This window comes from Chelonoidis abingdonii, chromosome 3 (genome assembly GCF_003597395.2).
Source record: "Chelonoidis abingdonii isolate Lonesome George chromosome 3, CheloAbing_2.0, whole genome shotgun sequence".
NCBI lineage: Eukaryota > Metazoa > Chordata > Testudines > Testudinidae > Chelonoidis > Chelonoidis abingdonii.
In genome coordinates this window covers 5,235,395-5,259,113 of record NC_133771.1, presented here as the reverse complement: position 1 = coordinate 5,259,113, position 23,719 = coordinate 5,235,395, and the positions used below count along the sequence as shown (strand labels likewise).

General features: G+C 53.6%; 1 protein-coding gene across 1 annotated transcript in view; it reads right to left on the bottom strand.

Moving 5' to 3' along the window:
• The window catches only part of LOC116837372 (L-gulonolactone oxidase), a 45,307-nt gene extending 22,326 nt beyond the window's left edge, over positions 1-22,981 (bottom strand). The window contains exons 1-6 of the mRNA XM_075063499.1: positions 22,886-22,981; positions 15,597-15,698; positions 14,497-14,622; positions 10,973-11,067; positions 8,480-8,570; positions 1,293-1,478 (exon numbers count right to left, since the gene is read on the bottom strand). Of these exons, the coding sequence (XP_074919600.1) occupies positions 1,293-1,478; positions 8,480-8,570; positions 10,973-11,067; positions 14,497-14,622; positions 15,597-15,698; positions 22,886-22,981 (696 nt within the window). The remainder of the gene's footprint in view (positions 1-1,292; positions 1,479-8,479; positions 8,571-10,972; positions 11,068-14,496; positions 14,623-15,596; positions 15,699-22,885) is intronic.
• Between the last annotated feature and the right edge of the window lie 738 nt (positions 22,982-23,719).

Genomic DNA, 23,719 nt, shown 5'->3' with positions numbered 1-23,719 from the left:
ATACCACTGTCAGAATTCCTTTTGTTCCTAATATGCTCAAAACCTCCTTTCTATCATCCGTAACCATCAATTTCTCCTAGTGTCCGTTTGCTTCCGTGATCAATTTTCAACATTTCTTAGCTTCTGATTTACATTCATTGCCATCAGTTTCACCTTTCTTCCATTTGGTTCATATATAATTTATCACTGCTTTCACCTCTCCCACAAACCAGGTTGATTTTTAACCAATATGATCTCCTTTCTCAGTTGTGGCTTTTGAGGCATCTAGCAAAGTTTTCTTAAACAATTCCCAGTGATCTTTCCCAAATTCACTCCTGAGATTGGTGTGTGCCACTTCCTTTGCCTGAGATCTGGCAGGTGAGCTCTGCAGTCAGTCCCGTGGGCTCTCCGGAAGAAGTGGTGTATATGGTACCCTGGATTCGGAGAGTGACATTGTGCTGCAGCATCTGCACTGCCAAGGCACTTTTCTGGTGCCACCCACCAGAGTGCACAGAAATATAAGTACAGTACTAACGATGCACATCTGCCTGGCAACTCTAATGAGCAGTTTCCATTGATCCTGAGCTACTCCCTTTGCATCTGGAAGCAGACCCTGCAGAGCAGGATTACCCATGACATGCTATGAGACCCATTGTCTCACGCCCATGTTGTGACAATAGAACTCACCCACTAACATGGCCTGTCTTCAGGAGAGACCCTGATGGCTTAAGCCCTATGGACGGTTTCCTTGGCTGCTGAGTGGAGAGAACCCTATAGCATTGCATGGTGCAAACGCACCAGGAAAACAATCCCATAACCACCCCGCCTCATAACACAATCATTGCCTCTTCCAGACACGCCTTCCTTGCAACTCTGCCCCAGATGGGCCCAGCAGATTTCAGAACAAACTGTGGGCTGGACCCTGTGCAGGGCAGGTGCTGAGTGCGAGGTGCACATGCCCGCAAACACCGGCTGCTGCAGACCTGACTTTGCCTTACCCCCGTGCACCCACTTGGGAAATTAAAACTCCATTTCCAGAGAAACGAGACTCCCCATCAGTCACTCAATCGTCAATGTGAAAGTCTCCCATTTTTCAAGATAAATCTGTTCCCGTGCTGGGTTGCATCATAAATGCATGGCGGTGGGGTGTAGTGAAAGTGGGGGATATTACTTAACTGACTGCAGTTGTTCCCCGTCCAACCTGGGCCAGAATAGCTTGTCTCGCCAGGCACGGCATTTCACCCACCACGGAGGCCGCTTAAGAGAGAGCCTATCGTTTTGTCCTCCCGCTTCTATTGTGGACATTACGGTACCTCCTGGAGGGTGGAGGGGAAGGTGGTCTCCAGCAGGTAGAACTCCGGGACGCACTGGAAGGTGATGGTCAGGACCACGCCCAGGCAGCCGAGATGCAGCCGAGCGGCCTGGAAGATCTCGGCGTTGACGGATTCAGAGCACTCCAGGACCTCCCCCGAAGCTGTCAGCAGCGTTAGCGCCACCACCTGTTGGGGGAGACAATGCCGTGGCGTTCCCAGCCACAGAGGCTGAGGGAGGATTGCCCAGCGGGGAATGGCTGGCAGGGCTATGGAGCCACCCCAGCCTTTGCTATAGCTGCCATGCCTCCCCTTTCCTTGACAGCCGTCAGGCAGCTGGCGTGCTGCCCAAGCGTCTCTTTGAGTTCCCTTGCGCTCCCCCCTCTGTCTACACCTGTCGGCTGTCTCTTGTCTCATACTGTGATCAGAAGCTCTCTGGGGGAGGGCTATTCCCTTTGATTGGTGCTTGCAAAGTGCCTGGCGCAGATGGAGAGGGGAGGAGGTTCATGCCTGAGGCTCCTGGGTCCAAATCCTCAAATCCCATCACTGCAGTCAGTGGGAGTTGGGAGCCCTTTGAGGAGGGTGACCATATTTCCCTGTACTGCATAGGGTGCACCTGGTAAAATTATTTGTATAATCCCCTCCCCACCCTGCCCAGTGCTCTGCCCTCCATGCCTGGCTGGGAGCCTGGGACGGACCCGCCTCTCCTGGTACCTGGCACCACATCTTCCTAAGACCACATGTGGTGGGGGGGCATGCAGGGTCAACACTCCCCCCCCCCCAGATTTCTGCCAGGATTCACACCAGAACGTGGCCAGCAGCAGCCTTTTGCCACTATGCAGGAGGGAAGAGACGGGAGCTACTTCCAGTCACAGGGGATGGGAGAGAGGGATGACCTGGCCTGTGTCTTTGCAGAGCTCGTGTCTTCTTTTTCTCCCCCCCCCTCCCCCCGCCCACTCCCCAGAAGCAGCTTGTCCCTTCCTGCCTGCATAGTGCCAAAAGGTAGCTAACACCGTCAGGCTGCTGCTGGCAACTGACATCATGCAGCCGCCTCCTGTCCTCCAGCTACAGTGTGGGCAGGAAGGGGTTAAGCCAGAAGGATGCATTGTGCAGCAGGGCCCAGGGAACCTGACTGCAGGGACTTCAGCGAACTGGCCACAGAAGTGGTTCAGCAGAGAGGATGCCTTGGGGATGGAGCAGCTCCATGTTCCCTGCAGGCAGGACCCAGGGCAGGGGGTGTGAGTGAAGATGGTTCTAAGCCCCTGCCTGGGGGGCGGCTGTGGAGCCTGCAGGGTTGGGGGCAAACAGGCTGGAAATTGCTTCCCCCCTCTACTCCAGAGCTGAGCTGAGGGGCAGAGAGGCTTGGGCTTTCCCGGGGCACCGGCCCAGCTGGAGGCAGTGGGGGAAGGAAGGAGCCTGCGGGCCAGGCTGTTGGTGAGCTGAGCACTCCGATCAGGGGCTGGTTCTCCGCACAGCACTGGGAGTGGGATGTGCCCTGCCCGGGGGGCGGGGGGATGTATGGAGGAGCAGTGGGGATGTGGGGGCGTGAAGGGGCAAAGCAGGGAGAGGACAGCAAGAGGTGAGCACATAAAGGGCCGATGGGTGGGCAGCAGAGGTGACAAGTAACCGGCCACCGCCTGGCGCCTGCCCGCACACACCAGCCTCCACAGCACACAGCCAGCACTGGCCGGAAACAGGATGGGGGGCAGGGCCCTGCTGGCTGAGAGCTGGCACACAGCGGGGGCTGCCCTGCAGACCAGCAGAGGGAGCGACCAGCTCCATGCACTGCATCTTTGCCTCGCCACCAGCTTGCACACCCACTCCCATCATCAGCCACTGGACCCCCCAACTCACCACTGGTGGGCAGGCGGCTGGGGAGCAGAAATCCTGCCAGTAGCAGGACCTGCCAGTACTGATGGGGGAAAGAGGAAAATACGGGACAATTTGCCCATTTTAAAGAAAAAGTTTGGACATCTGCAGGAGGGCTTAAATAAAGGACTGTCTCTTTAAAAAGGGATGTCTGGTCACCCTCCCTTTGAGGCCCCGTGTCCTAGGCACTGCTGCAGTATGACTAGTAAGAATGCTTGCTGCCTCTCTAGTTGTAATTACACACACAGGGATCACTCCAGCCAGGAGAGGACGGATAGCCCAGGGTGCTACTGTAGAACTTGGGACACAGGGGTTTGATTCCCCTGCTCTGCCACAGATTCCCTGCATGACCTTCGGCAAATCACTTAAACCCAGATCCTTAAAGGTGCTTAGGTGCCTGACTTGCATGGAAATCAATGGGAGCATTAGGCTAAGAAATAAGTAGAAATGAGGCTTTGGCCTAATATAACAAAGTCCCAGGTGTCTCATGGCCCGATGCTTTAGGACAGGAAGTGAAGCAAGTTGTTGTATCCAGCTGAGCCTGCAGGAGGATTTTTAACTGCATCATTTGGAATCTGACTAGGGCCTCACCATCCTGAGAGGAAAAGCTCTGGGATCCCCCATGACTACAGTCAGGACTTTGGATTTTGTAACCCTTCCGTGAGATGGCACCTCCAACAGCCCCCTGTCCCCCACCACCGCAGTGCTGGAATGCACTAGCTCAGAGACAGCAATGCCACTTGGAACATCAGCACCTCGGTTTTCCCTCCTCCAGGCACCAGCTTGTGGGAAAAGATAAGATCGCAGCCCGATGACATAATACTAATAATCCCTAGCTCTTCCAGCAGGAGATCTCAAAGCACTTGACAAAGGGAGAGTCAGCATGGTTACCCCCAGTTTTTTACTGGTTGGGAAACTGAGGCATGGGTAGGGGACATGACTTGCCCAAGGCCATCCAGCAGGCCAAAGGCAGAACTGGGATTTAAACCCTAGTCTCCCAGTCCAGTGCTTTACCCACTAGGTAACACTGCCCCTACTCCTGGTGTTGTGAGCAGAAGAACATGGCACGTTCTTTGCATGCTTCATTCCAGAAGGGCCCCTAGACCCAGCAGTGCCAGCTGCTGCTTTGAGGATAGGAGGGCTGGGAGGGGAATTCACTATTAGCCAAGATAGCCAGGGATGCAACACTATGCTCAAGATGACCCTCAACCTCTAGGAGCTGGGAGTGGAAGACAGTGGTGGATAACTCCATAATTGTGTTAAAAATGTAAGAACAGCCATGCAGGGGGAGAGATAACTCAGTGGTTTGAGCATTGGCCTGCTAAACCCAGGGCTGTAAGTTCAATCTTTGAGGGGGCCACTTAGGGATCTGGGGCAAAAATTGGTCCTGCTAGTAAAGGCAGGGGGCTGGACTCAAGGTCCCTTCCAGTTCTAGGAGATAGGTATATCTCCAATTATTATTTATTTTGGGTCAGACCAACAGTCCATCTAGCCCAGTATCCTGCCTTCCAACAGTGACCAATGCCAGGTGCTTCAAAGGGAATGAAAAGAACAGGGCAATTCATCAAGTGATCCATCCTGTCATCCAGACCCAGCTTCTGGCAGTCAGAGGTTTACGGTCACCCTGTTCTGTACATTCCCCATGGAGCTCTAGTATGAGTCACTGTCGGAGACAGGATACTGGGCAAGATGGACCATGCTCTGACCCAGTCTGGCAACTCTTATGTTCTTAGTGGCTTGGCCTTGGGACACAGAGCCTATCCTTACGCACAATGAACCATTTGCGCTGCTCTGTATCTAACTCTGTAGCTGTGATCTAGCCCTGGAAGCACTGTTTTGTAAGGAGCTCAGAAATATTATAATATTATAGGTGGTCGCGTAGCATGGCCAGTAATTCAGGTTGCTCAATGGTTCCCATTATAAGACCCTGTTTTCAGTTGCTGGGCCAAATTTCATCCCACTGGGTGGAAATCTGACATGCTGCTGCAGGGTGATTTTTCTTGGAAAATTTCAGTCAAAACTGTTCAGCCATTTCCAAGACTGACACTAGGGAAAAATAACTTGTTTTGCCCGTGTGTAGCAGGATGGACCTCTGCTCCTGCCCTGAAGGGCTTAAAAACAGCCCTGGGAAGGGGCTGGGGCTGGAGAAAGCAGCCTTTAGGCTGGGCTGATTGGGGGAAGTGGCTGCAGCTGGGATCATGCCCCAAAGTATAAGCAACCGGGCCTTATAAGAAGGCCAGGGAAGCCAGAGGGAGCAGTCTCTCTCTGATTGGAGAGGGAGACAGGCCTGGCTGCTTGGGAACTCACCCGGGGGCCTAGAGAAAGGCAGGGCTGGGGTAAGGCCTTAGGAGCTAGAAAGCCCCAGGCCAGCAACTCCCCAGGCTGCAGAGCTGGTTCGAGGCCTCCTAGGTACCAGGCTTGCAGGGGGCAGCCGGAGGGTGGGTAAAGGCAGCCAGGCCAAAACCCCTTTGCCTATGATGAGTGGCTGATACTGCAGTCTGCCCCAGGGTGTGGGGGCTAGATAATGACTGGGCAGTAGCCAATACTGAGGGATAGTGGGGTGGGGGTTCCCCTGGGAGGGGGGAGACCAAGTTAAAGTGGCACTGGGGTCCAGGGAGGGACATGGGGGCCAGCAGCGGACAGGTGGATCACTGGCCTGCAGAGGGCGCTCTGGGCTGGAATTTGAGCTAATTCCCTGAAGTCACCAGCAGGAGGTGCCGCGGGGGTGAGTCTGGACCGCTACACCACGTTAAAACCTTCTAGTGAGCTTTTCTTTGAAAAGCTCTAGCACCCCCATCCTTAGGAGCGGGGACTTGAAATTTGGCAGTCAGATAATTATGGCAGTGAGGGCCATATAAGCACCGAAACAAATATCTCCCAGACTCAAATTCCTGGTACCTTGGGCACGGGTGAACCTCAGCCAACCTACCCTCAACAGGCAGGAGCCTGGTCCTGTGGTTGCACTAATTCACCGGGTAGACTTGCCTTGCCGCTTACTGTGTTGTAACAGGCTCATTTACTGTTACTTGCTACGATGTGCCTTTCAGGTACTTTATGGAATTTTTGACAGGCACTTGTGAATTCTCGGGGATCTCTGTTCTCGAGAGGCAGCAGCTGCTTGGCTGTATATTGAGCCTCCAGCCACCCTGTGCCCCATTCATTCCACTCCTCTATTACTGCACGTTTATCATTTCTTAATGCCCTGATTTTGTATGAATTTGTCAGACACGATGAAAGCCGGGTAAGTCTGCTCTGGAGCTAACTTTGCAGCTAGGATCTTAACGGTGGCAGCATTGCTCTGAGATATTAATGATGTCGTAGTCAGGGACCTGAGCTTGTGTGCCTCCCAAGCAGAGGGGCTCTTGCTGCTTTCAGTGAAGTCCCACAGAGGGTTTGCAGGACTGGGTCCTGGATCTTTGACCCTGCCCAGCAGTGCCTGATCCTTAGCAGAGCATGTCCTGGGGATGCCATGTGGGTTGCTCAGCACAGATCAGCTGGGATAGTGTAATGTAGTCAGTAGTCTCTTTCGTGGCTACCGAGTCCAGGCCAGGACTGAAAGAGACCCTGTTTGGTGACACCAGGCAACACAGCGTGCGGATGCTGAAGAGCCACAGAGAACCACAGGGTCTGTCTGTGTCCAGCAGCAGTCCCCATAGAGCATTCCCTTTATCTTCAGTAAAACTGAGTCCTGTTTCTTTTCTATCGCGAGAGGGGGCGCTTTGGGGAGCCAGGGGAAGGAAGAGAGAGAGAGGAACAGTAAAAGAGGTGAAAAGAAACAGCCATTTTCACTCTGACTCTTATGGGCTCCAGCAACATCAGTTCATTCCTCCAGCTGCTCTAGACGTCAGTGATGGAAAAGATCCACTAGGGCCTGGAGTTCATTCCCTGCTAATGGAGGGTTGTTTCCTACAGCTGACTGCCCTGGGCTTTGTCTAGTTCAGCTAGGATAAGCCACAGGGAGCTGGCAAGTCCTGCTGCGGTAGATGGTACTGTAAGGGGTATGGTCTGTTCTGGGCCTTCTGCACCCGTAAGAGAGAAAAGATCGGTGACGGTGCCTTTGCCTGGTACAGTTCATGAATTGGATCCTCACGGCTGATGTCAGGCCATAGAGGCTCTGTGAACGTGCTGTATGTGATGGGTGATGCAGGATGGGACTGGCCTGAGGATAGCAAACATGGGGGCATCTGCAGCCAAGCTAATGGTCTAAGAGCAGCACATTGTGCTGGCTGGAAGCAGATCAGACTTAAAGCCCTAGGGCCCCTGTGATAGGCCAGGACATAGTATCCAGGGGGCCATGTGCTCAGTCCCCGGGCTGCATGTCAGCTGTTCTCAGCACTCCAGGGAGAGCCAAGGTCAGAGAGCCGGTGACCACCACACAGAGCCCAAGACAGGTGGGCAGAGCGTGAGGAGAATCCTGTCCAGACTAGCCTAGCACTGAGACCCAGATGCAGCCAGGTGGTGATGCTGGTGAGAGGCATGTGATGCGTCCATCATACACTCTGGCAGCTCTTCCAGCAGAAAGCAATTCCCCCTATCAGAGTGCTCTGCGTGGCCCCATGGGGGCCAGGAACTAACTGGGGTGGGGATGGGCAGCGTGGTCTAGTGGTCAGAGCGCAGGAGTGGGAGCCAGCCTTCCAGCACTTCTTGTGTGGCCAGGGGCACCTCACTTCACCTGGTGGGGTCTGATTTCCCTTCCTGTAGATTAGGGTTAATGATGACGACTCTCCTCTCTCTGAGGGGTGTGAGGAGGAGTCAGTAACTGAGAGGTGTTTGTTATTAACCCCTCTCACTTCTCCCTATTTAGGAACTGAAAGCAGCAGCAGGGCTGGTGGGCAGGATGGGTGGGGGCTGTGATATTCCAGCCATGGGGAGGAAGGGATCAACTCACTTTACAACAGGGAAAATCCACCATCTTCCGGGCACCGTGAGCAGAGACCCCCTTTGCGGGCAGCGCCCCGGCAGCTCAGCCTCAGGGAGTTTCCTCCCTCGGAGGCTGGGGACTGGGCAGATGAACTGGCCACTGAACAGTGAATTCTGAGCTGGTTTATAATCGGGGGATAAACAATGCCCTGTGTCTGACTTGAAGTGGGTCAGGCAAACTGTTCCTGGCCTAGTTACGGGTTCAAGGCCCTGCCCTGCCGGATTCAGCGCCGGCACTCGACTCGGGGTCTGCCACAGCCCAGCTGAGCATGTCCTACCCCCCAGGGGTCTCCCTCTCTTCCCAAAGGGCTCGTTTTCAACCAAACCTATTCTGAAGCTTCTCACTCAACAGAATTCGGGGTTGCCCGGCCAGCTGTCGTTCCGCCTGGTCCGAGCATTACCTGGGTGGGCAGGATGCCATGTTTGATGCCCGTGTTGTGTGTCCCCGTTCCAATAACCCCTGCGGCCGCCACTTCCGAAACGGCCCCTAAGCTGCACGCAGACAAAGAAACGGCATCGGACAGTTAGTTGTGGCTGTCGTTCCCAGACGAATCTCTCAAGACCATATTAATTAATGTGACACCCAGAACAAGGGTCGTTAATTGCCAGCTGCCTCAGATCAGGACGTGCCAACTCAATGTACCACACCCGCTGCTTCACATCGAACCGTGCTGAGATCACAGGCTGGCAGGCAGGGGATCCAGACGTGGGCCTGATGTTCCGATTGAAGACAGTCCCTTTGATGCTCTCCCAGGGCCTTAGGCTGATCTCAGGGAACACCACCCGTTCCCCAAATCCATGGCACAGATCCAGTGCCAGGCATGTGGGACTTGTGCACGGGACAGGTCGAGCCCTGACTGCTTCTGGGTACTGCGGGGGCATGTTCACATGACACCGGCTGAAATGGAACCGGTGCCCCTGAGCCACCTTCCCTGCCAGCATCCGAGATCCCCTGCTACAGAGGTAACCTTCAGGGCAGCTCCACTAATGGGGAGCTGCCTCCCTGCCTGAGCCCAGCAGGAACGCAGCGGGCCGGGACAGCGCAGGGGGTAACAGACCCACAGACCCAGCACACTGACTGCCTGGCCTGCTGGCTGTTATGAGGCGTGACGCAGGAAATCCAGGTGTCACGGAATCTGGGGGAGTCCGGCCCTGCACCCCTCTTCCTGGAACCCACAGTGACTTTTAGCCAGCCAGTAAAACAGAAGGTTTACTGGACAACAGGAACACCGGTTACAGCAGAGCTTGTAGGCACAGTCAGGACCCCTCCATCGAGTCCTTCTGGGCTTTCAGGGTGCTTGGATCCCAGCTAGGATTCCCTGAATTCTGCCCTCACAGCCCCAAACCCAAAACTGCCCTGCCCCTCCTCCAGCCGCCCGATTTCTTTGTCCAGCTTCCTGGGCAAAAGGTGCTGACCCCCTCCTCCCTGCCTGGCTCAGGTTACAGGCTTAAAGATCCTGTCCCTCACCTAAAGACATCCCCTGTTCTCCCATTCCCCACACAGACAGCCCCTACTCCATCATACCAGGCGAAGGGGAAACCTTAACCTGGGATGTAATTCTGAGCGAGGAAAGCGGTTGGAACTGGTTTGCAATGGATCACTGGCATTTATTTTCCCGTGCTCTATGAGGAAATACTGGGTGAAAATTCAGCCATAGCACAAATCTCTAATGCTAGAGGTAGGCCCTCGATAGGACACCTAGTCCTGTCCCCTGCTCTCAGACAGGACTAAGTGATAACTAGACTGTTCCTGGCATGCCTCAGGAACGACAGCATTACAGAGCGTACGGCCTTTGGGACAGGGACTGTCACTCACAACGCGTCTCTACAGCGCCTCTACAACGGTGCCCTGATCTCACTGGGGGCCAGCACAAGAATACAAATAAACAATAAAGTAGTGACTCTTTTGCTCTTCCAAGCCCAAGCGAGTGCAGGCTGTGAATATGTCAGGCTGCATGATGGGGACAGAAATGTGCACCCCAGACGTGTGCCCAACACAATGCACCGTGACCACACAAAACGGATCGTTTACTTCCACAATTACCCACTTTGCTCACCCCTCTGAGGCATGTCTTTTTGAAACCCTATCCATGGCCCGGCTAGCGTCCTGTTCAATCAGTCCCCAGGAGCGCGGAATTAGTCCAGCATAAACTCCGATTGACCGAGGAAGCAATCAGTTCAGTTACCCAGCGATTAAAGAGTACTCTCCCCTCGTGTCAGTGAAATTCACACATCAGGCATGACTCACATGGCCTCCCCATTTTAAAAGTCTAAGTGTCTTTCTAGCAGTGACTGTTTTTAAAAGGCCTTCAGGAGGGGTTCGCTAAACTTTACTTCAGGTTCATAACTTCTGGTTGAGCTATCACTCATCTTTTAGAAACAGACTTCCGCTCTTGAGTTAAAGACTCCCGCTATAGACCTCGCACCTCGGTAAGTTCTTCCAGTGGCTACTTACCCTCACTCTTAAAAGCTTGCACCTGACTTCTAGTCTGAATTTGTTTGGCTTCAACTTCCAGCCATTGGCTCATGTTAGGCCTTCATGTCCTAGACTGAAGAGCCATCTATTGGGAATCTCTTCCCCGTGTCCTGCATTCCCAGCAGGGAAATCTATTGCCTGTTTGGAGCCAAGGAAGAGAAATCATTTGTCTGGGCAGGCTGTTGAACCATACAGTGTGTAAGTAAAGTCTTGTTTATACAGGGAAGTTTACTGGTATAATTAGCATGTAGACTCTCTTATTCCGGAATAAGAGCCTTTTTCCCGTTTAACTTATCCCGGGAAATTTCCCTGTGTAGATAAGCTCTAGACCCTGGCTTGGGGTGATGAAGGAATCCAAGGATCAGAAAAGCATTAAGGTTGTCCTGAATAACACTGACACAGCAAACAGCTCACTTACTTGGGCAGAGCCAGCCCGTACTTGCTCAGCTCGACGTTTAGATCAGACAGGAGGATTCCCGCTTCCACCATCACTTGCCTCTTCTCCTTATCCACCTGCAAGAGATTAGCTCTGAGGACTTGTATTCGGGACCCTAGAGAGGAGCCCCCCACTGCTTGTCAGCACCCCTGGGCACAGTTCGCACTGAGAATCAACCCCCTGGCTGGGTGGCTGCATAAAACCAGAAGGCAAAAGCCAAAGCAAGGTAGTTGATGGGTTTTGTTTGGTGAGAGGAATGTGAGGTCCTGCAGCTGGGCAGTGATTGCATATTGGCTCCTTGGTGGCCTATGAGCAGGTGGATCTCATTCCAGGTCCTAGAAAACAAATGTCCACAGCACAAATCCCACCAGCACAGCTGGCCCCAGTTCCTTGAGAGTCTCAAGTGTGCCACGGAGTGTGGACCCACCTTCCCGTGTCTACAGAGAGGTCCTCGCTGTTGAAGCACACTGTGTCTGGGGAGGGAGGGATATGTCGGGAGGGGCAGCTTGCTCTAACGCTCTGCCAGCTCCGTGAACGGAGGGGACTCTGGTCTTGGAACCGCTTCACAGGACAAGAACCCATATGAACTTTAGACAAAGACTTGAGCCAAACTCTTGAGATGACCAGAAGTTGAGATAAGATGTCTTGTCTCCCCCTGTTGTTTTATTCTCAGGTGCCCCTGAATTTCTGCTTCCAGGCAGATGCCCCAGGAGAAAAAGCAGCTCTCTTGATATTTCCAGAAATAGGAATTTGAGACCTCATACACCACCCTCACCTCCCGAAGCAGGTCTCTGGAGCACCTCCAGAGGACAATGCCTGGAGGGAAGTCTCCTCACATCCTTCACTTTATCTCCCAACAAGACGAGCTCTTGGACAAGGTCACAAATGGGTCAAGAGCCAAGCGGGACACCTTCCCTTCCCGAAGATGCTGCTGGTAGGTGAACGTGGGCAACATGCCTATGCGGCAGTCACTGGTGTGACTATGCAATGAGTCCAGGCTCCTCGCAGAGCACCTCCACTGGGATGACTGTGGTTTGACCCAGCCTCTGAGCTACACATCCTGAAGCTTCCCTAGTAAAACACCCCAGGGGATGAATCCAGGGCATTTAGCATGGACTAATAAGCAAAGCGGAGATGGTGCAGAGAGCTGAGTTGCTGGAACCAATGCTATTCCAGCCCAGATCTTCCTCCCTTAGCTCTGCCAATGCACCTCAGCACTGACCGGCAGCCTCCCTGCAGCTCGTCCTTTCCCTTGCTCCAATCCTGCTCAGAATCCGACCACTTTGCAGTGCAGAGAAAAATCCACCCGCCTGGGACGAGCCTGACCCACCCAGACCATTCCAGCTTGTGCTCTGCAGAACTCAATGCCTCTGTCCCCACCTGGTGCACTGACCCCCTTGTGCCCTCTGACCTCATGCTCTGCTTGGGATCACTGTCTATTCTGGATCATATGCCCATGCTCTCAGGGCTGGTGCAAGGATGTTTCGTGCCCTAGGCGAAACTTCCACCTTGCGCCCCCCCCGCATGCCCTCGCCCTGAGGCGCCTCCCGCCCATGGCAGCTCCCCCCGTCTGCCCTGAGGCACCCCCCTTGTGGCAGCTCACCACCCCCCACCCTCCGCCCTGAGGCACCCCCCCCGCCTCAGCTCACCTCTGCTCCGAGCACGCCATCACTGCTTCACTTCTCCCGCCTCCCAGGCTTGCGACACCTAAGCTGATCAGCGCCACAAGCCTGGGAGGTGGGAGAAGTGAAGCAGCCAAGGCATGCTTGGGGAGGAGGCGGGGCAGGGCTGAGCTGGGGCAGGGAGTTCCCCTGTGTGCCATTTCCCCCCCGTTACTTGCCGCAAGCAGCCCTCGCTGCACTCCCCTGCCCCAGCTCCCTCCGCCTAAATGCCAGTGGCGACTGGGGTGGCTGAAGATCTGGCCACCGCGATCGCTGCCGAAGAAAATGCCGCCCCCCAAATCCAGGCGGTCGCCTAAATGGTTGCACCTGCCCTGCATGCTCTGTAAGCCCTGCTGTCACTGCTCAGCCAGGCTAACAGATGCTTCTACCTCTGTTGTTCCACAGCCCATTCATTAACACTGCAAGCTATTTATTTCAGTCCCTAAGAGCAAAAGCCAGCAGGGAACAGCCCTTGCCTGTAATTAAAAGCTGCTGATGATTATCAGTAATGACTGAGGTCTGGTGATTTATTAGCTTGGAATTAGCAGTGTTCCCTGTGGGATCACCCGCCCCCAGCTATTCCAATCTGTCAGTGCCAGGCTCCAGACAGGTACAGCCTGCCCCCTGTCCTGCCATTGAGGAAAGCTGGAGGGGAGGGGAGCAGAAACCAATGTGCAGGGCAGTCAAAAAAGCAGAGTGTTGGGAATCATTAAGAAAGAGATTGATAATGAGACAGAAAATATCACGTTGCCTCTGTATAAATCCATGGTACAACCACATCTTGAATACTGGTGCAGATGTGGTCGCTCCATCTCCAAAAAGAGCTATTAGACTTGGATAAGGTACAGAAAAGGGCAACAAAAATGTATATGGAACAGCTTCTGTCTGAGGAGCGCTGAATAAGACAGGGACTTGTCAGCTTGGAAAAGAGACTACTGCGGGGCGGGGGCGGGGGGGATAGAGGTCTATAAAATCATGACAGATGTGAAGAAAGTGAATAAGGAAAAGTTATTTACTCCCTCTCATAACACAAGAACTAGGGGTTACCTAATGAAATGAATAGGCAGCAGGTTTAAAACAAACAAAAGGCAGTATTTCTTCACACAACACACAGTCAACCTGTGGAACTCTTTGCCAGAGGATTTTGTGAAGGCCAAGACTATAATAGTGTTAAAAAAAAAACTAGATACATTCACGGAGGATAGGTCCATCAATGGCTACTAGCCAGGATGGGCAGGGATGATGTCCCAAGCCTCTGTTGGCCAGAAGCTGGGAATGGGCGACAGGAGATGGATCACTTGATGATTCCCTGTTCTGTTCATTCCCTCTGGGGCACCTGGCACTGGCCACTGTCGGAAGACAGGAAACTGGGCTAGACGGACCTTTGGTCTGACCCAGTGTGGCCATTTTGATGTGGATTGTGAAGTGTGTGTGAGAGCAAAGCACAGATTAAAGCAGCACTACATTATTATTATACATAGCTGGTCACAATGTGATGAATTTAGGGTTTAAAATGAGGCATAATTTTAAGGTGACTTTTGCTAATTTTCTCCTGCACCCCTGGTTTTTTGACCAGGTGGAGAGTTGCCTGAAAGTTCTTTATTTTGAGACATTTCAAAATTTGAGGTTTTTTCCCCCCAAAATTCTAAATGAGATAAAATGTTAAAAAAATTTTGTGTGATTCCCCCCCTTCCCCTTTTTTGGATCAGCTCTCACTGTTATTGTTACTACGACGACACACAATAATTACTGATTTGCACTAACAGGAATGTTACACCAACGTGTCCCCAAACCATAACACCTTGAGGAGATCCCACAGCCTGGCAAAACAGGGACCTACAGTACCTTGAGGATCTTGTTCATCTTCCCCATTTGAACCATGAAGTCATCTGTGCAGGCGATGTCCGAAGGGGAATGTCCACCACCAACCACCTTCACCCTCTTACTCCGCTGCCTGGCCAGATCCAAAATCTGCCAAGACATCACACTGTGAGTCCTGGCTGCTTTTCAAGGGCACTCTGAGCCCTGAGCACATGGAGAACCAGTTGTGCGCAGGACTCGAACTCAGGACACTTGTGTACAAGAGTAGCAGTGAGACCATTTGAGCTGGATGAGAACAGAACACAGCAAGTGCTTGTGGTAACACTGCTGTCCTCTCTGGGCCTCCAGCCACTAGAGGGAGCAAAGCTTTACCATAGCACAGGTGAATAAACAGGGCAACGCTGCTAACGCATGTGCACCCAGTAAAATAAAAACTAGCCACTTATCCTCAAGGGGCAGTAGCTGGTGTATTTACCCTGACCATCCCCAGAGGTCACATGCAGATGGCAGCCTGAGGTTCAGGCACCCCTTAAATGGATTAAAGTGGTGTGGTGCCTAGACCTCATGTTGCATCCCCTAGAATTTCACCGTGAGTCTAAAAGGGCTGTTTTGCTTTGGAGTGCAGATTCTCCTCCCCCTCCTCCTGCTTCTTTTAGTTCAAGAAGTGGCTCTGATCAGGGAGAGGGACGGTTCTAAGAACCTGCAGGCGGATTCTCCATCACTGACAATGTTTAAATCAAGACTGGGTGTTCATAGAATCATCGAATATTAAGGTTGGAAGGGATCTCAGAAGGTCATCTAGTCCAACCCCCTGCTCAAAGCAGGACCAATCCCCCAGTTCGTCTAAAAGCTCTGCTCCAGGAATTATTCTGGGGCAGGTCTCTGGCCTGTGCTATATGGGAGGCGAGGCTAAATGATCGCTGCGATCCCTTCTGGCCTTGGGATCTCTGAGAGGAGCCCATGCTCTGTACTTTGGAGGCTTCGGTGGTTGTTCTGCATTCCTGGTGAGGGCTGGGCTGATACTCAGAAGGAAGGGAGGATACCTCAGCCCTGAGCCTTCCACCTGCCAATTCTGCCTTGGCTTTTTATTCCAATGGACTGTTCGACTGAAACCTCCTTCTTACCTCTTTGATCTCCTCCACTGATGTTGGCTGGAAGTACAGTTCTGGAGAAGAGCCATAGCTCCTAGCCCAGTTCTGGAACTTGAACCCTCCCTGCCCATGAACCTAGGACAAAAACAAATCAAATCTGATAAAGAGAGTGATTTTTTTCCACACAACGTGTGATTAAACTGTGGAACTCCCTGCCACAGGAAGCTATTGAGGTAAAGAACTGAACAACATTGCAAAAGGATCTGAATATTTATATGGACATCAGGCATATCCAGAGCGTTCATAATTAATGACAATGGAATTCTGGAAGGGATATTAATTACTGGACCTCACGGTTCAGGGCTTATGCCAGTCTCTAACTATGAGAGACCAGGATGTGACCTATGTGGGGGCAGATTATCCCATAAGCACCTACTGTGGGGTTTGTTACTCCTTCCTCTGAAGCCTCTGCTGCTGGCCACTGTCAGAGAGAGGACACGTGGTTAGATGGACCTTGGGGCTGATGCAGCCTGACTGTTCCTATGTTCCCTTGACAGTACCAGTCAATGGTCAAAACCAGAGCAGAGGGGACAATGGGATCCGGATAACCAGATACCCAGCCTGCCTCTGCAGACCAGGAGTGACGAATGGCCCCTGGTAATCACCAGCTGAGGGCTGTGCAGAGGCCAGGCCATGTGCAGGGCACGGCTAGCCTGCACTTAATGCCTAGAGCCCAGCGCTGACGATGGGGACTAGCACTGGGCTTTGGACAAGAGAGTGAACCAACATCTCCTTGCCAAGTCGGCCACTCCAGTTGGTGGAGATCACTCAGCTACCTCTGCTGAACAGCTTCCAGGGGAATAATGAACTTCAGGGGCTGTCAATGCAGCGTCTCTCGCCAGCCCTGTGTCCAAACAGGGCCAAAGGGAGCGACTTCAGCACACCAGCAACAACAGCACCATTGGGTCCCATGTCTAGCACGGCTGTGGGAGCAGGGAAAACTCCAGAGAAATGCTGGGAAACGCTCCCCATGCTCAGCACCACCCATGCTCCCCTCCTAACCCAAACACTCCCCCACTCCCTACACAGAACATCCACCCCACTCCCCTCCTATACCTGACTGCCCCCTGCTCTGCTCCTATCCCTGACACCCTGACTGCTGCCAGATCCCCATGCAGAGCCCCCATCCTGCTCCCCTCCTACCTCTGACACCCCTATTGCCCCCCACTCCCCAGGCTCAGCACCCACCCTGCTCCCCTCCCATCCCTGACACCCCGACTGCTCCCTGTGCAAAGCCCCCACCTAACACCCTGACGTGCCCTTTTCTGCCCCTGATTTGGAGGGTGCAGATTGAGGGGTGATAGTCTCATGTGGCATGTGTCACCCACAGAAGGAAATAGGCTTTGAGGGGGGCACAGGCAAGGTGCTTTGTATGTTTAGGTGTCAGAATGCCCCGCCACCCCATCTATAGCGAGCAGCTGCTCTCATTGCAGGGGAGTAGAGCTGGTTGAAAGTTTTTCCAGGGAACAGTTTTCCATAGAAAGTTGCTGACCCGAAGCAACTGAAATGTTCCCGGGAACGTGTCAATTCCTTAAAGCTTTCACTGGAGGCCAGTCTGCAGCCTGCCGGCCAGCCCACCCACTGGCCAGCCAGAGCTGGCGGGTGGGGCTGGCAGGAAAGCAGGCAGGCCTGCTGCCTGGCTCCCTGGCATGTCTGCTGGCTGGCTGCCCAGCAGGCAGCACCGAAACGGATCGGTCCATTTTGCTGGAAATTCTGCCATGTCGACGTTCATTCTAATGCAAAATGGAACAAAAATGTTGACTCACCGGAACTGACTGGGCAATGGAAATTCCCTTCTCCGGCCAGCTCTAGTGATGGCGCTGGGATTAAGAGAGAAAGGGGAGGAGAGGCGAGGATGGTGCTGTCCCTGCTGTTATCAGTTTGGAATGAGGCGTGTGACACTGAAACACCCTCTGCTGTCTCCCACCATGACAGCGGGGATGTGTGCACTGGAGCTGGGGGTGTAGGTAACTGCCTGTGTAGACGTACCTGCACTAGCTGGATCAGAGCTAAGGAGAGCATGGGAGGGGCTAGCTGCCCAAGTCCGTGCCTAGGGGCTCGGACGGGATCTTACTCAGACCACGTGTGTGGAGCTGGCTCCTCGGGCTTTGGAGAATGGTCACTCTCACCCCTGAAACTCGTTACAAAGTGGTCACCAACACAAAGACGCAGGAAGCTCGTGGGTGCCCTGAAGGCTCCTTTTCTATCAGTGGGGCTGACCACGGCTCGCTCAACACAGGAACGCCCGATTCCGCCCCCCACCCCACCCCGGCTCTCCCTGGCAATCCCTGGCCTGCCAGAAGCTGTCTTTGTAAATGGATCTCTAACTGCAGCCACAAACCTTTGTATGGCCACCCAGCTACCTGGGGTGCAGCCACACTAACTCTAAACCCGGGGCTGCCCGATCCAGGCTTGTGGACTCGGCGTTTCCGCACCTGCACTCGAGTGTCCACACTGCATTGTGAGCCTGGGTTTCCAAGTGCTGGAGTCGGGTCTCCCAGCTGTGTTAGTGCGTCCCTCTGCGCTACGCCGATCTTCTGACTCAGGCCTGCGTCCACACTGCGCGACGACAGGGAGTGGACCCGAATCACACCAGGGCTCAGCTCTGACCCATGCCCCAGCCAGGACCTAGGAGCCAGGTCCTGGGTGCTCGCTGACCCGAGTCAGCCTGATGCGTGTGTGAACGGAAAGGGGCTGAGGCAGCGCCTGGACGTAGTCTGGGAGGCTGGGCCACGCAGAGTCCTTAAAGCCAGCGAGGTTGCTGCTGCTGCTGGGGAAACAGGCCATCCACAGGGAAATCCCTCTGCAAATGGGCCCCATGAAAAGCCAGTGTGGCCCCGTCCATACGGATCTGTAACTGCAACTCTTAGATTTGCAAGGCATGGTCATCTCCACCACCCCCCTCCTATACATCCCCACTGCATATAATTGAGGGGCATCCGTTACCCTCCCTCTGAGAACCTGCTGCTGCCTCAACACCAGCTCGGAGGAGACCCTCCGACCCCAGTCGCCAAGCTACAAAGCCCTCACTATCCCAGCATTACAAGGGAGGAAAGCCAGGGTCTGTCTTCACTGCAGATGGACGGAGTCTCCCAGCCCAGGCAGACAGACTCTTGCTAGCAATCACAGTGCGGACGCTGAGGCTCAAGGCTTGAAAGCCCCGGCTCTGAAGTCCCAGCTATTGTTTGTGCACTGGCTTGTGGCTGTGTAGCTGGGCTGGGCGGCTCGCTCCCAGCTGCAGCGCAGACACCCCCTTTGGCACACGCAACAGAACTGGACTGGAACCCCAAGGCTGCTTCCTCACTTGTCTCTTTCAGCTCTGCTCCCCAGATCCTCTCTTGAGCCCTGCCCCCCCACTCTGCCCCCAGTCTCAGCACTGTTTGTGCAAGAGCAGCCCCACTGCATGGCCTCCCCATCTGCTGCAATCCTGACACACACTCACACCCCCTTTGCTATTGCATTGGTAGTTTAGCTTTGTGTTTGCACTCTGGGGACCCAGTTTGTCTTTAAGAGGCTGTACAAATAAGGGCCATTATCATTGCACTGTCTGTTCTCCGCCTGGGGCTCCCAGCAAGCAGCCAGTACCTATCTCCTATCTCAGACACCTGCCCTGGAGACAGATTCCTTGGGTGGGGGTGGGGGGATTCCTCCAGGGCCAGGGGCTTGGGGAGTGGCCAGTAGCAGTCCCCCTCCTTTCTCAGCACTAAATCCACTTACCAAACCCAGCCCCCAACAGCTTCTGAATTACAGCTGCTGGGCCAGACCAATTCAGTTCTGGTGGGACATTTTGCAAAGGTTTTCACTGGTTTTAAAATTTCCCATGGCTGTTTTTTTTTCCTATGAAAAACCTAAACGAAAAACTGAACCAAAATCTCGGTGTCTGGTTAAACAAGAATGTTCCATTTTCAAAACACGCGCTTGTTACAACTAATCAGTCATCACAACATAATGCTGCGTCTCAGAGGGGAGTCGTGTTAGTCTGTATCCACAAAAACAACCAGGAGACCAGAGGCACCTTAAAGACCAACAGATTTATTTGGGCATAGGCTTTCATGAGTAGGCTTTTCATGGCGTTTTCTTACCCACAAAAGCTTATGCCCAAAATAATTCTGCTTTCCCGAGCCCCAGTCCTGACCATTGGGTGCCAAAAGCAAAGAGGTTTCAGGTGTGGAGCCTGTTTGTTTCATCAACAAGTTGGGTGCTGGTCAAAGAGACATTTTTTGTCCAACCTTCCACCCCCAAAGTTACAATTTAAAAACTCTGCACCCCCAGCCACCCCTGGATTATCTCTGCGCTGCAGAGCTGCACCCAGGGGTTTCACCCTCACCCCTGCTCCCAGAGAGGCCAGAAGCAGTTTCCTCCAGAGGCAGATCCTTACCATCACGCTGGTTTCTCTGGGGTCCGGTCTCTGCCCAAAGCAGGCCTCCTGCGTTGGTGCTCCAGGCAAAGGGGGATCTGTGGGGTGCAGGAAGCTGTGCCCAGATGGGGCAGTAGAAGAAGAGCAGGAGCAGGGTGTGGGGAGACCGTTCTCCTGACCTGCAAGGGCAGCGGAGAGCAGCTGCTGAGTCAGCCTGGCTGGGTGCAGAACCTGTTTGGGGAAGTGTCTGGCCAGCAAAGCACCTCCCTCCTCCAGGCTAAGAAGGGCTAATGAGTAACCGCACTCGCCTTGTCTCTGCAAGCTGCCCCCTGCCCTCCTCTGAGCAAGCCAGGCCCCAGGCCCCAGGGGGAACCATGGCAGAGCTGATCTCTCAGACCTGGGGCCCCGTGGACCAGCCACACAGGGGGCCTGCACAGCTGGCCTGCATGTTAGGTCCAGGTCTGGCAAGAAGCGGATTGGCACCAGGCTTACGCCTCCTGCTGCCTCCAGGAGCGACCTAGAAAAGATACAGGGCACAAACAGCTTGGGCCCAGCCCTCTGCCTGGCTCAGGGCTGGTTTTAAGCCAGCTGGTTTTGTGCCTTGTCTGTTACAGACACAAAACCAGGCATGGTTTTGTCCAGCATTGGACAGGGGCCACCCTTTCGAAGGGCAGGCCGTGTTCGGGGAACGTGGGAGTGGCCACCCTTCCCTCTCTAGTGGCTTTGGCAGAAGGATCATCCAACAGTTCAAATATGAGGCTGGAGCTCCGCCACAGGCACTCTGCATGACCCTTGGCATGTCACTTAGAGTGTGTCCACACAGCAGCCGGGGGGTGTCACTCCCACACACACCCACTAGCTCCGCTTGAGTGAGCGCCTACATATAGCGGCATGGCCGCGGCAGCACAGGGTAGCTGCTGCAGTACAATCCCACCCCGCCGCCAGGCACCGGGCAGCCACGGTGCCCTTTTTAGGTGCTAGCTCAAGCAGAGCTGGCACGTGCAGCACTGGGAATCACATCTCCCAGCTTCTGTGTAGACGTACCCACCGCATCCAATTTTTAACGGGATGCAGGTGGGAGCCTGGTCGGGTTTCAAAAGTGCCTAGGCCCCAGATCCTCCATGGTAATTAGGTGTGTAACCAGGTCGGTCGCTTACTGTCTCCACAGTGCCTCCTCGTGGTGAGGGGTGCCACCGCAGTGCCCCACCCTTGTTTTCTCCTTCACAGAGCTCCTCAAAAAAAGTCCACACAGTCCATGGGGAAATTTGGGGCCCAAATTATTCAGTCCTCAGGTACACGCTGGCCCTCCAGTTCAGTGTCTCTCTCCCTTTTGTTGGGGGTTCCCAGTCCTCTTGGCCAGAGCTGAGCCCCAGTTCAGTGTCTCTGCAGGAGCCAGTCTTTGCTGCATCTTCATGTCAGATACAATGTCTCAGGCTTCTGTTCCTGAGCATCCCCCCAGGTTACTACCCAGCCTCCCGCCCAGCTACTTCTCCCCATCACCCACCCCCTAGCAGCTCCCTGCTGCCTTGTGCATAGAGATAGGAACTCGCTGCCTGCTCTCTGCTGGGGCTCCTCTGGTCCTCAGGGCTGGCTTGGCCCCAGGCTCTCCAGCCCATGGGCAACCACCCTGTTACAAAGTACCTAACTCCCACTGTAACCAATGGGAGTTAGGCACCTAACTACATTTGAGGATCTGGGTGTCTAACTCCCATTGACTGGAAAATTCCACAAGAAATCTGCATCTTTAGGCACGTAAACACCTTAACAAACCTGGCCCTGGCCCTGGCATGAACCGGGTGTGGTGATAATAAATCCATCCGGAGGATGATAACAACCATCCCTAGCTCCCAGGGACCTGCACTAATAACAGTGACTGATACCCCAGTGCATGGTCAGAGCTGGAAGAGGGAGAAAAATAAATTCCCCCAATTGTCCCATGCTACACACTGAGAAAAGCTGGGCTATGGTGTCCCGGGACCCCCTTCGCCCAGACCCCTGGCTGTAAAAGCTGGTCCCAGCAAACAGAAGGTTGTATGTTAATAGCCATGAGCATTCCAGGCCTGGGGTTTCCATTTCGTCTAAAAGTGCTGGCTCTCAGGAGCGTTCTCTGGGGGCACACGGCTGTTGTGGGGCAGTGATAAGGGAACCCCTTCCCCCACACAGACATGCACCCACGCAGCTCATTAAAGAAAAAGCTATAACTATTCATCACGTTCTACGGGACAATGAGCGCTGACTGCAGGGGGGATGATAAATCCGGGCCAGGCGGTCTCTAGGAAGTGTGTGCTGGCCTCTGATAAATGACCGATCTATGGCAAAATAAATGGCAGATGGTGAAAGGTGACTGGCTGTTAGCAGCTCTTGTATTAACTTCATAATTAGCTGCAGCCGCTCGCAGGCTGGCTGCAGAGGTGCCCGGCTGGTACCCTGTGAGAAGAGCTGGCCTGTCACAGGCAGGGCTGGGGAGCGTGTGCCAGGCATCCTTTAGGTGGAGTTATGAAACAGTGGGTCAGGAGACAAGGAAATTGCTTCTTAACTCCAGGCCGGGATGTATTTATGTCATAGAGTTTAAGGGCAGAAGGGACCAGCAGATCATTTCTAGTATATCACAGGCCACCAGCACCGCCCAGCACCTGCTCAATAAACCATTGAGCTCTGGCTCAGAAACCCCTGCTGGTGGAGAGGCAGCTGCTTTATAAAGCATCAGAACCTGCTCAGAAGTCGCTGATTCCCAGAAGCTGCCCGCTAGTGCTGAGCCGGACGGTTTGCTGGTGTCTAACAGTCCCACGTGTCTTTCCCGTATTAAGGATGAGAGGGGAGTTCAGTCTCCACAGCTCATCAGTCGCTGCACTGCCAAATGGTGCCCAGTGAGACACTGCCTTTTCTGAGCTGGAAAACTTCCTACCAGAGACTGGACTGCAGCTGAGATTGACTCTTGCTCCGGCTCCTTTTTGAACCAGGTCTGGTACTTGGCCTGCCCCATTTCCTTAATAACCGACATTCTCTCTGATGCTGATGTGATGACTTTGGGGTTTTGCTCCTTGGCATAATGGCGTCTGCATCATCTTCTCCCTGGGCCTCCAAATCGCCCTTGAAAACTCCTTCATCTGATCCCATCTAACATTGCCCTTGATCCAATTCCCCACAGATGTTTTCTTAGCCACGTTTGGTGCGAAGCAGTGAATCATTCTGGGTACAGCACCTGTCCAAGTGACACATTCACGCCAAGTTCCTGCGGCTCCGTTAATTCATGCTCCTATTATCAGACCGCACTGGAACAGCAGGCTTTGGTCCAGTGCAGTAAATCACAGTCGTGTCTGTGACCTTGGAATGAAAGGCTGAGGCAACCATTGGAACATCGGCCTCTGCAACAGCTCAGCAGCATTGGTTCAACGCGCCAGCTGGGCAGTACCAAAGGTCATTAAAAGCTGCACAACGAACCCACAGCCTATTTCACAGCTTCATCAACAGGCTGAGGGCAAAGTGCGACCTAGTGAATTAGTCGGTTAACAGAAGCTGGTTGGGTCATTCCAATGCATCGGCGAGTTAACTATTGCATAGTTCATCATCTTCCCACATTGCCAAAGACTTTCCGGGCAGACTCAGCTGCTGCAGATTCTCAGCTCTGCAGCAGGTTCTTTGGGATTCTTAGAAGTGAATTTTCTGTTGCTAAACAAGGTGAAGGCTGGTGACCAATATGCTCTGCTCACAGGGTGCAGGTATCAGCGGTGAAATATTT